General features: G+C 36.5%; 1 protein-coding gene across 3 annotated transcripts in view; it reads left to right on the top strand.

Annotated features, from left to right (window-relative positions):
* The window catches only part of LOC144435631 (uncharacterized), a 30985-nt gene extending 19111 nt beyond the window's left edge, over positions 1 to 11874 (top strand). For all 3 annotated transcript variants that reach the window (XM_078124229.1, XM_078124227.1, XM_078124228.1), the window contains exons 2-4: positions 9731 to 9974; positions 10689 to 10857; positions 11020 to 11874. In XM_078124229.1, the coding sequence (XP_077980355.1) occupies positions 9747 to 9974; positions 10689 to 10841 (381 nt within the window). In that variant the 5' untranslated portion in view covers positions 9731 to 9746 and the 3' untranslated portion in view covers positions 10842 to 10857; positions 11020 to 11874. The remainder of the gene's footprint in view (positions 1 to 9730; positions 9975 to 10688; positions 10858 to 11019) is intronic.
* Positions 11875 to 12800: the final 926 nt, after the last annotated feature.

Here is a 12800-nt window from a genome sequence, read left to right as displayed (position 1 = left end):
TATTTCAATGCATATCGTGATTAAGGTCATTTTAAACTTCGCTGAAATGGCGACATTACCTTTGGTAATGTGAATATAATCTATGGCTTTTCAGTAAATCATGTAAGATTTGACAGAGAACTTCAGTGATTACACATACATATCACGATAATATAGTGAAGTGCTGATTCAGTCTGAAGTCTCGAAATCTGTCAATAGATAGACTTTGAAGAATGGCACCTTAGAACGTCGAGTTGAAAGGCTGTGAATAGGTGACTGTGATTCGAAGGAGCCTACTCACTCAATTTGGAAGAACTTCTTTCTTGCCACTTAGAATCCGACTACCTTAAACATGGTTTAAATTCTCGTACAAATGAGTTAGTATACATTGCTTTCGTAAAATGTTGAAAAATTAAGAAGTTTGTCCACAAATATTTGCGGGAAACACTATCATGTGACATAACGATCCACTTGCGGAATTGCTGCCTCCAAGTTTATCTAAAACAATGCGTAAGAATTACAGTCGATAACTATATGTATTGCTTACACAAATACATAAAGAGCAGTCATCAAACTATCACGCAAACACAACTCCAAAGTTTGATTATAACCCACAGGGTTCGCAACGTTCATGTGTGTATTGCCATGGCTACCGTCTATTATTGAATAAGACGATCATTTCAATATACAATAATGTGTTCTGGAATGTGAAATGTTATTTTTCTGTTTCCAAGACGACAGATTCATCTTTTTTCAAATACTGAAAAAATGCACGATATCATGAAACAGACATGGGTGTGCACTTCTGAGAAAGTTAAGACTTAAAGATGCAAATTTATCAGTGAATCTCCGTGGGTAGTGATTTTTGCACAAAGAAAGTGTACACGTTGTAATTAGGAAAAAGAAAGGTTTGCTCAGTGTTAATGTGTGTACACGGCTAAGACCCATAAATTCTAGTAGAATACTAAAAGTGGTGCTTTTTAGAGGTGGTTAATGTTCTTGTCCCGTTTTGTTACTCTTTACATTAAATTAATTGGCAAGAAATACGACAGTTTCGTTTACTTTTCTATGGCTTTAGTTTTCTATTGACATCAATTTCGCCCACAAATCAAATGAAACGACGTAAAGTGACACAATAAGCGGTTGTACGAACCCTAGAATCAAAGAGTTTCATATTGCGGTATATGGAATATGATCAATAGTTCGTTCGTTGATAGTTTTTACACGGTTTTATGGTGTATAATATCTCGGCAGTACTAGAAATGTGTTAGTATACGCCTTATCCCTACGGTTTTGAATGGGGTGGAATGAAAGTGAGTGGCTGATTAGAGTGGGTTGTTTGTGAAAATATCAAACTGTATAGCGTGTGTGTTGGGACGGGGAGGAGATCGTGCGGAATGGAGAGTGGGGTGAGGTGGTAATTTACATGATCTCGGGTAATAGTCACCGCACTCACGTCACTGCGAGATATACTGTCGATACTCAGACTAAAAACAGTCAGGTGCCTTTTCGTTGTACGGTGGTGTTTCCTCTAACGTTTATGCCGTACCTGGTAGAAAATAAATGAAACATTTATTAGCAACGATTCCTGAAAACCCAAACGAACAAAAAACAGGCGAACAGAAAAATGAAGAAAACCGAGACATTAACATATTACTATAGTGAGATATACGGTATAGTGAGCTCAGAATCTATCATAAATCGAGTGTTCCTGGGGATGTATCTTTTTTTTACGCCTAACTACGTGTTATGTGCCCTTTGTATTATTTAATCCCAACAATAAAACCCCCTAACACAACAATAAGTAACCGCCTAACACAACAAGAAAGCCAGTTGAAAGGACAATACACTTTTTCATTTCAGATTAATTTAGTTTTTATCAAGTCGACTTAAAGTGGGGGTAGCGTGAGAAGAAATTCCAATTAAACCCAGAAGGCAAGATATTAAAATTAACAAGCACATTTCACCTAGCAATTGAAAAAAGGGTATCTTTTGTGATAACATCCTTCCATATTTTTCTAGCGTACATCAATTATTACTAATAAGATCCCCAAATATATGTAAGTACTAGACTCACAATTTGTCACAAGTGTTGGGGGAAATGTCTAATTTCCTCTTAGGTTTGATATTATGATTGTTGCCATGGCAACCACTCTTAGAAATCAACTCGTTAATCTTGGCGAATGAATAACTTTTTTGAAATATGGAGCCCCTTTTTTCTCTCTCTCTGGCTGTGTCATTTTGTCCTGGACAATCACAATCTTAACACAGCTATAGCAGATTAACGTTTCTTGTGCATAGACACTAATGCGAGGTCAGAAACTGAGTCGTTTCAGCTCAAGTGACTGTAAAAACACTCAAGAGTTTTACAGTGTGGCTGTATAACAGTAAGTGTATTTGTTTTAATGAAAAGATAATGTTTCACGAAATTAAACACTTTGTGAACGTCTTTTTTTAACGAAAACCCCAAACAAAACATACCTAATTTATCTATGCAATTTTTAGTCACGTGCCTTATATATAGTTGTCCTTTGCTCAATCCTTTGTCGAATTGTCAGGTTTCAGTGTATACTATGTACTATAACACCGTCAATGAAAGTTCTTCTAAAAAAACAACCACACTAGAGCAAAATCTCTAGCTTACAAACAACATCTCTGTTATCTGTATTCGTTAAATGGTTAATGTAAAATTGATGATCTGTTGAAAATGTCTATATATTATATAACGAGCACGCGTTTGATGGCCTTCCCCGCAGAGAATGCCAGCACATTGATCATATTATCATACATATTTATAATAACTATATCGGCAGATGAAGTTCGATCCGTTATTCCCTGTGTGCGCATGATGGGGTCGTTACAAATTTAAGTACTCTCCGGATGCACCGCTGTGTAAATTTACGATGTTAGTATATAATCTGCCTAGTGTGCCTGTCAGCCTACCATTTGAAATTCGATTAGAACAGAAAGACATAGTGAATGTATGTGGAAACTTGATTGACAAACTGATATTCTGAAGTAAGTGACATTTTGCATCCGATAATAAGTCTTATTCTAGATAATCGTCAAACTCAAGAGTACATAAATCTACGTGTGGTAGTTGAATATCCGCAATAATTACCTGTGTACGTATCATGGGATTACATCCTCGCCATTAGCGGCACAGTCAAGTCGTGTAACGGAACGCCAATAGACCACTTTCAATTGATAAATATCAAACCTCGCCTTTTTTCTCCATGATACAATGTACGTTACTAACATACATCACTGCACTAACTCCACCACCACCACCACCACCACCACCACCACCACCACCACCACCGCCGCCACCACCACCACCACCACCACCACCACCACCACCACCACCACCACCACACTACACTATAGTACAGCACAACACAATACACATGACACACCAACATGACACAGAGGGAGACAAGACAAGGCAATACTAAACAACACCGACAATGCAGAACAACACGACACAGACTACTGTGATCCAGCCACAAAATCCATTACAAGTTCATAATAAAAACATATTTGGCTAAACTCTACATTAAGTGACACCATTTATCAAATAACTTTTAGCATGGCCATCCGATCCCTACTTTTACCCCATTTAAACATTATGATCCTCATAGTGCCAATAATAACCTTTTAATACAATTGATAATTGTGTATTTTATCTGACATGCTTTCTGACTTCTGTAAAAAGTACATAATACTGTTCCACAACTGTGTTAGCATACCAATTGAACAACAGGTGTTCAAACACCACATTTTACTTACATGTACAGTATATGGTTGTGTGCTGCCAGCCTCTTAATTATGTCATAAAATAAAAGACATTAGTAAAGCGGATTCTACTCACCTTTCGAATCACCCATGCAAAAAATCATTGAAAGTCAGCCTCACTTTGATAGTTGATTGTTACTAGCTGATTCATCATTGCCAAACGTTTCGATAAATCAAGGCACAAACAGGTGTTTCGGCAACTCGCTTTACGTTCGTCATTTCCTGTGAGCTGTTTGCGGCAAGTGAGCTGTATAATCGAATCGATAAGTGATTGGGAGTTGAGAATGATACATTTATCAACAAGGTTACTGGAAAAAGTAGGGTTTTTTTAGTCATATAAACTGAAACGATATCAGAATCACCCACCTTGTCTTTGCACACTACTTGCTAGTTACTATTGTTTCAGAACAATCGAACCAACTTTCAATATAATACAAGGACCAAATTAGTTATGACTCAAAGAGACATTGTTACTTCTCTGGTCATTCGTTCGATTTTTCGTGAACCCAATTTTCATATTCCCCGTTTATTTATTCTATAATGCACATTGCTTTTAATAAATACATCTGTTCAGTACTTCGTCATTATAATTTGATCAATCAATACTGTCCCTAAAGTCATTTGACAAGACGTTGGTTACGAGTACATACATTGAACATTGTACTTGGTCTCGTGCGGAATTGACAAGAGTCCTTTCTCAAAGAATGTCGCGGAGGGACATTCTTCTCTGTTCTCGCGAGCAGAAACAATTTGCCAACTGATTTATTTAAAATTATTTCGTATTACACAAATGGTCAAAAGTTTATTAAACGGTGGCCAGCAAGGGAAATCGGTTGGTGAATAAATAACAATGTTACTTCATATCGATACACACACGATTCCATGTCGTGTATATATATATATATACATATATATGGCAATCTTTAGTCACCACCTGCAGGCTTTTATCTATTATTAACGATGGCCGCTGGGATATTGTTAATGAGTCCCTGGTTAGCATGAACAGACGAACAGAGAACAGACGGCAGTCATATTCAAGGTCTGACGATACACATTATATTCATGCTTGAAGCAGCAGGCTAAGTTATTCTGATACATTTAAAAATAGATAGACCCGAAAACATCACCAAGGTGCTCACTATAGCTGAATTTTTGTACAGAACAACCCGGAGGGAAGACGGTGTATACACATCCGATTGTGATGTATGACAGAATAAATGACTGGAACAAGAGTATTAATTTGGTTGCATAAGACCTTTGATGATCTTTGATTTAGAGGCTAAATTATGAACTACTCCTACTTGTATTTCAAAGTAGCAACCAGCTCGTGGTCACAGTCGACCATTACCAGGCTGCAAACAGGAAATTGAGAATACAGCGCCCTCGCTCAAATTGGGGTGTCATCACCTCATAGTACCGTTTCTTAAGAGCTTTGTCCCTTGGTATTCTGTAGAAGTGTAGATCAGAGATGTTTTCGTATTATTCAGACAGCGAGGAAAGCAGAAGTGCTCTATGATTAACCGAGTAACCTATAACATGTATACCCCCAAGGTACACACAGACAGGAAGTAGAGCGCCACCATGGCCAATTTTGGAAAAGCATAGAATTAGAATCATCGTACGCCTTTGCATCAGGTACAGACAAAAACGCATTCATTGCCACAATTATCTGATGCCCTATCACACAGACAGACAGACAGACGTACAGACAGACAGACAGACAGACAGACAGACAGACACACACACACACACACACACACACACACACACACACACACACACACACACACACACACACACACACGCACACGCACACGCACACGCACATGCACGAACATATCAATCCACTCTGCTATTCGGTCACTTTAGTCTTTACAGCACAAACTACATCCTCCATGTCGCGAAACATTTCGAAAGAGTTAGTTTTCTTAAAAGTAATTGCATGAAAGAACATAAAGTTATATGCGAATTTTGAGGAGTTTTGCGCGACTTTGAAAGATTCAGCTCATCTGCGTTGCAACCTCCTTGGCTACACCCATGTTCGGTTCGGTAATATTACAGAAAATGATAGATATCGCACTGAAAAACAAAAGTGGAGATTGTCTACATTTGAAAATTGCTTACATAAAGTTACATTAGGTTTGATTAGTTTTTGGCAGAGAAAATCAGCGGCTTACCAGAACCCCTTCATAAAAGTTTATAAACTCGAAACATTGAGTATCGGAAATATAACCTTGGCAAGTAAGTTAAGACCCATGTGACTGTATTCTGTATCTTGTCAGGTAGAATGTATGTATTGAAGCAATAAGCCGTAGCTTATCGGGGTCTGACATTTTCAAACGACCTCGTGACTAGTACTTCTTCTTAGGTTGCATGCTTTCAGTGATCGTCGCCATAAACTTCACTATAGTCTACTCTAAAAACCGCCAACTGCAATCTTCTTCAAACCTTGCCGGTAAAGTTTTTGTGGTAGCGGCTAAACACAAAGTACACCATGGTTATTTAATATATTTCTTAATGATGTGTTTTGCTTGGGTAACTAATACAACTATCGCCTAGAATAATTGTTTATGTATATGCAGCCACAAAACGTGTTGTATGTCAGCAGTTGCCACATCCCTTTCCAACAGCACATGTAAATTTTGTATACACACCTATTACAATAGTGTGAATAATTTGCGATACAATTTCGAGGCATACTGAAATGTGCGATCAGTCTATTAATATTGCAATGGTGACGTCAGAATATTGATACATTACTTTGATAACTGCTACCCTGTCTCTATTAAGACTATTTACAATTAGCCTACCATAATTCTGTATTCTGTTAAATCAAATCTCTTTCATCAATGTGAGGTGTTTACTCGATACTGGTGGTTTGTCATCTAATGACGTAGCTATTAAAGTAATTGCCAAAATTTACAAGGACTGGAAACGAAGTAAAATGACACATAGCAATGACCTTGGTATAGTGATAGCAGTATGTTTCACGTTATAAACACGTTCTAAATCTCTTTGATGTAACTTACTGAAAACAAATTAAAAAAATATTCACATCAAGTGGCTCCTTAATGTTTGGTTTGGTTTGGTTTATTGATTTCACCAGGAAAAAAACATACATAACAAATAAATTAACAACATATATAAATTAAATTAAGTCAAAGAATATTCAATCAAATACATGTACATCAGTAATTACATGTAGTAACATTTGGGGGTTTTAGTCCCTGTTATTTCTTGGGTTTCATGTTTTCAAGACAGAATGGGCAAACAGACAAGACAAAATCCAGTTTAGAATGTACAAGACAGTATCTGCTTTTGGCTAAGGTAATGCATGCCCACGGCATATACTAACCTACTTGTTTTCATGTTATTTGATATTCATTCGTATTGAATAATACAGAATGGATTGCAGACTATAAGGCACTCCAGTTCTTTTGAATCATCAAATGCATTTTATGACATGAAAAAGTAACACAGGTACTCAAGCTAAGAACAAATACCTTGAACTGAGTCATGCTCTATTTGCAGTAACGAAGCCTAGGTTTAGATGACAACGAACCAAGACTAATCGAATCGAAATTGCATTGCATACGTTTGTGAAAAATTGACTTTAAGGATTATGAAAACAAGTATTTTTCCATTCTGTTTGCCTCCTTACGGGGTTTGGATTCGTCGATTTTGACATCTTGACAGCACATGGGTCATATCCTGAGAGTTTCATTTTGAAGTGTTTGCGTTGTTGCTATACCAATAGAGTTTTTTTTTTATCTCATTCACGTATGACTCGTGACTTTTGGGTCTAGAGTATAGAACTCGTACACGCCACTCACCGCATTTTATTCTCATCATCATAATCATTCCAGTGGATGATGTTGGTTTTTAATGTAACGATCAAATCGGCAAATTTTAAACTCGTAGTTTTTATCTTGGTAATGGGAAATAGCTAAAGCTGTAAATGTAAACCTTCTATCGGTGTTGTGACACGCAATTGTGACATATTCCAACGATCTGAGTGAAATTCAGTTCAGAAAAAATATGAAAATTTGACTCAGATCTCATGCACAGAATCGAGTTACTCTAGCAGACATAATTTTCTGGATTTCGTTTGCTTGAATGAAGTGGGCTACGAAACTTCAGGCAATGGCAAAATTAGGTAAAACAACACAACTGACACAAAAACAATAGCGGATGTCAGATGCCTCACGTAATACTTTTATCAGTTTTTTTTATACATCTGTGGAAGATAATAGTCTACCGAATGTTATAATGTGTAGCATTCTATCAGTAAACAGAGTCACTGGATCTTGTCTCATGTGGTAATTATGCTTTGATAAGTTACCAACACTAATGACATTGTATGTCTTTGCATGAAACTTGTCTCGTTCCTGCTTGCAACCAGTAAAGGCACCTGAGTTTTTTCGTGAGTTGTAAGTTGATGTTGATAAAACCCAAATCGAGTTGACGACATTCCGAATGTAGTAGCCCACAGATAAAGAGTGAGAAAGTAATCGCTGGAACACTGGATACATACATATATAAGGATGATATATACTTTGATGATGGCCTAAATATTTGATTAGGATTGTCTGAGACTTCCACAAAAGTGGCAATCATCATAAATCACTGTACTGCATCAATAGTAAGATCTCCGTCAAGGTCACCCAGTCCCGTTAAGAGAAATACTGTCTTCTGAACTTCTCTATTAAATATGAAACATAAGCTTATATAGATATTGATATGTTTTTCACTTCATGAATTCTTCATGGTGCCATAAAAATATGTCCTTCTTACAATAAAGATATGGCCTTTGTCAGTCAGATAATCTCAGTTTACAATGAAATCGGGAAGGCAAAATGCAAAAATCCATTTCTCTTGGGCACTGTAGTCCACTAGATTGCGATACACTTAAAATAACATACGTTAGTATCAGTTCTTTTCGCACTGTAACTTTACGCGGTAAGGTCTAAAAGTCCAACTTCCTAGAATGGCTTCATCATACCTAGTACTCAGTCGTAGCACACGTTTCCCACACAAATGAACCGTCTATATCATGTAGCACATGTCTCTAGATTAAACGTGATTCTGTATGCTTGTGATCACTTTCATCATTAGTGATTTTGTCGCTAGGGAAATGACTTTTCTATTGGAATTCATTACAATCGTACGCAACAATCTATTTAATAGAAAGCTCTTTTTTTCAATTGATATTTTACCCTTTGTGGATTAAATATGAATGATAAAAAGCAATACGTAATGTTTGACCATGCGAACTTCGTTTTTTTGTGTACTGGGAGAGTTTCAGTTCGTGAGATTACCTTTTTAGATAATGATCACAACAATGAAATACGTCACAGCATAGTAATAATCCAATCCATGATATACATGTTTAGATTTTAAGTTTGAAATATTAATAATATCCATATTGAAAGTCACGCCCAACAATCTGAAATAGTATAGCTGGGGAAGTAATGTTTCGCAAATAATCTCATGCAAAACAAATATAGTTTGTGAATGTCACTAAAAAATAACACACTAAATTGATTTGAAAATACTATTTTGTAACTTTCGTTTGATGTTATCACACATTAAAATGTGGGGTAATGAGTAATGGGATAAAGATATCAATTATGCATTTATATTACTTTCGGTTTACTTATTTTATTTCAAAGCCTTGAAATCTGTCAGTGACTACAAATTCGATACAGTTTGACTATGTGGTAACCTCGATAGGGGGTCGGAATGTGACAATTTACTGTGGATCCAATGTTAGTTTGCTAATAGTTTATAGACCTCTAGTTTATACTCGAAAAAAATAAACAATGATCAAAAGTAAATAAAAGATACAATAAAAATCAGAAACGTACTAATGGCGGTCCAATTATTAAAGTAAGCCGTACAGTTGTCCTAAAACATTGACCAAAATCTATTGAAAACATTATGTTTTTATCAACAGAATACAATAAGAAATAATGATGATGATGCAGACTATAGTGGCTACAGCATTGATCACCTTGAGTGTGTTTCTCATATTGGACGTTGCGGTGGCCTATCCGTATTATGATGCTGATAAACAACTACAAAACGAACTCTTCGATAGGACTAATGTCGATGAAGGAGATGGTGGAGACGCGATGTGGAGGAGGGCTTACTCCCCTATCAGTGGAACCGACCAGTCGATTAAGGATTATTCTTCAATAGTAAGTGATATTAGGGGGAGGGGAGATGTAACTTGTGTATAGTGTCATGCTGAAGCCCTGTGTGTACCATCTCAGCATGGGAAAGCGGTTTTCAAAATAGGTCTGTCTGTCTGTCTGTCTGTCTGTCTGTTTGTTTGTTTAGTTCCAATTCTCGTAGTGCGATTTGTAGTTTGAAAGATGTATTCCTAACTTGAGTATTCTCCTTGTTTAGAATCTAGCCACAATATCGTCACCGCGTTGTGGTTAGACTTTCACGACTTATCACGTTATTAACATTGACGACCATAATAATGATGTTTAGTAATACAATTCCCCAAGTCTTATCACTGGTCCAACCTGTGGCATGGATCTATCAAAAAACGATTTCAGTTTTGTTTTGTCATTGCGGGATTTAATCTCGATGGCTTAAGATATATGTCAACGTAATATAAACCTAAAATTAGTATGTTTATGACATGGTTACAAGAGAATGAAGTAGTGACGTATTGACGTCACGTGATATCCCATGTCAAAGGTTATTTTGTAAAAACATGACTTCCAAGATGGCTGCCTTAAATCAGATTTGAACTTCACTATAGTCTATATACTAACACGATGTTGCTGGGTGTTCCTTAGATACGACTAGGGAAATGGACATCTATTCTGGAGTACATTAAGACAAGCAAAGTTATGTAAAATAGTTTATTCTGAGACTATTCTTTTTGTTACCGACAGCTTTCTTGCTCAGTTGGACAAGTATGCAAGCCATCTGCCAAGACAAAGTTCTCATGTAAATGTAATATGTTTACATACTGTGTTGCACCTGGAAAATATGCTGATGCTAAGTGCAAATGGAGTGCGGTTGGCTACGTCTATAAGCAACCTTAAATTGTAATTTCCTAAGGTAAGTTGTGGTACAATTCCTTGTGGCAGAATGTCATTTATATAAGCTTTGGCCATACATATATATTCTAACTTTTCTGATATCTAATCGCTAAAGTGTCAGAAGGCCTTTTCTGCGTGACGTTAGTGTTTCTTTTACTAATGTAACTATCTTCTCTTTCAGATGTCCCAAACATTGAAGCCATTCCAAGGAAAATAATGTGCACTCTAAATTGTTTTGTTTTTTTCGCTCACGTGACATCATTCAGAAGAACCCGTTTGTGTTTTAAGTCAAGGGGATAAACTTTGAACTTTGAACCGATGTGTTTCATTGATTCCTTCCAGTCAATATATTTACAGCTGCCAGTAAATTAGGAGTCGAAACATTGGTCTAGGGGATGGACAGCTGATTTCTATTACCCTGGACTTTTTTATGAGATGAGCCACAAATATCCTAAAATCATGTTTATCTTGAAATAAAACAGAGTCCCATCTTCTAAAAAGGTCCACCCGTTGAATCAGTAGATGGCTGAGGTTTGAACAAAAAAACTTCTGACCACTGTTTTTCTAAAGTCTTTGAACCTTAAAATGTCCTACCAAATTAAATAAAAAATAAATGAATGATTTTAAGAGTGGACGATTTAGTATATATATAAGCCTTTCCATGTAATGTTGTTCGCAAGTCACACGAGTTAGATTGAACTCAAACTGTAAATTCATGGTTTAAAGAACTGCACCTACCCCATGTGTGGATATATTGCACCGAAAAAAAATGATGGACAACCACAAATCACTATTACACAAAACACACCGATTTAGTAGATTGTTTCAATAGAAAGCTTGTTTTTCTTCGCATTGTACGTTAAATCACAGGAAGTCCTTCATATCAACACGTCGTCATGTTTTTGTTAGGTTTATGTTAACATAGCATGTCTTGTTATGTAAATTTATTGCTTTCACTCGTGCCTAATAATATTCTGTAGTTTCTGAAAAATTTTAGTTAATAAAATTCTATTTATTCCTTGTTATTTTTCCTTACATGATCTATTGTATTGGCCGCACTGATTTCTCGTTTTTGACTGTTTCTGAGATTATGTATAAATATAATGGCCAACAGGCATGCATGCAATATAAATGCGATTACCCTCCAGGATGATATCCAAACTATATGAGACGAATTGTGTACATGTGTGATATGTTGAGATGTGTGAATATGTAATATGTCGCTATCAAAGGGTAGTGTCTGGACATTGAGATGACGTCATTGAAAATCATACCTGATGCGAAATGTGCACGAACATCATGCCTTGAAGATGATTCATTGGTGCAGAACAAAGCCATCTGAGCCAATGATCACATAACAAAACAACTTTACGGACTTGTCTTTGACAAGGAAAATCGCTGCTTGATAAAATAACACTTTGCTAGGGAGTGACATATATTGATGGAAAATATTGTTCGTATTTATCATCATTACATCAGCATGTGAGTGAGAGTGGTATAACAGATGATAATCGGAGTCCCTTGGTAGACTTGCAACTGCTCCTAGCCTAACTACGTTCCACTGAATAAGATTTGATGTTCACCTTCTTCAGAGTACTCCAGCTTGAAACCATTAATCACGTGTAAGCAGTGATGGGGGACAAACGAAGAAACACCTGACTGGTCACAACACACATTGTATCCCATGATTCAAATTTAGACGTTCTGAAAATGTCATTTACAATCGTTCAATCAGTTGAACAGTGTTCATACTATTAGAGCCAACTATCGTATAATTGTAAAAAATAATGAATGTTTTGCAGCGCTGCCACACAGACAAGGATTGCAACGTGGTTACATGCTTGGTGATATTATCTGGGGACTAATTTCAAATCCAAGTCAATGGCTTTTTTGCTCAAGTTGTTAGTTTTCTTTTAGCGCTCTCACTCCTTCTATTCAAATTCCTCTAACTCACGTTTACTA

Source organism: Glandiceps talaboti, chromosome 5 (assembly GCF_964340395.1).
Source record: "Glandiceps talaboti chromosome 5, keGlaTala1.1, whole genome shotgun sequence".
In the NCBI taxonomy this organism is placed as follows: domain Eukaryota; kingdom Metazoa; phylum Hemichordata; class Enteropneusta; family Spengelidae; genus Glandiceps; species Glandiceps talaboti.
The sequence above is the reverse complement of the archived record's forward strand: the minus strand, read 5'-3'. Positions and strand labels throughout refer to the sequence as shown.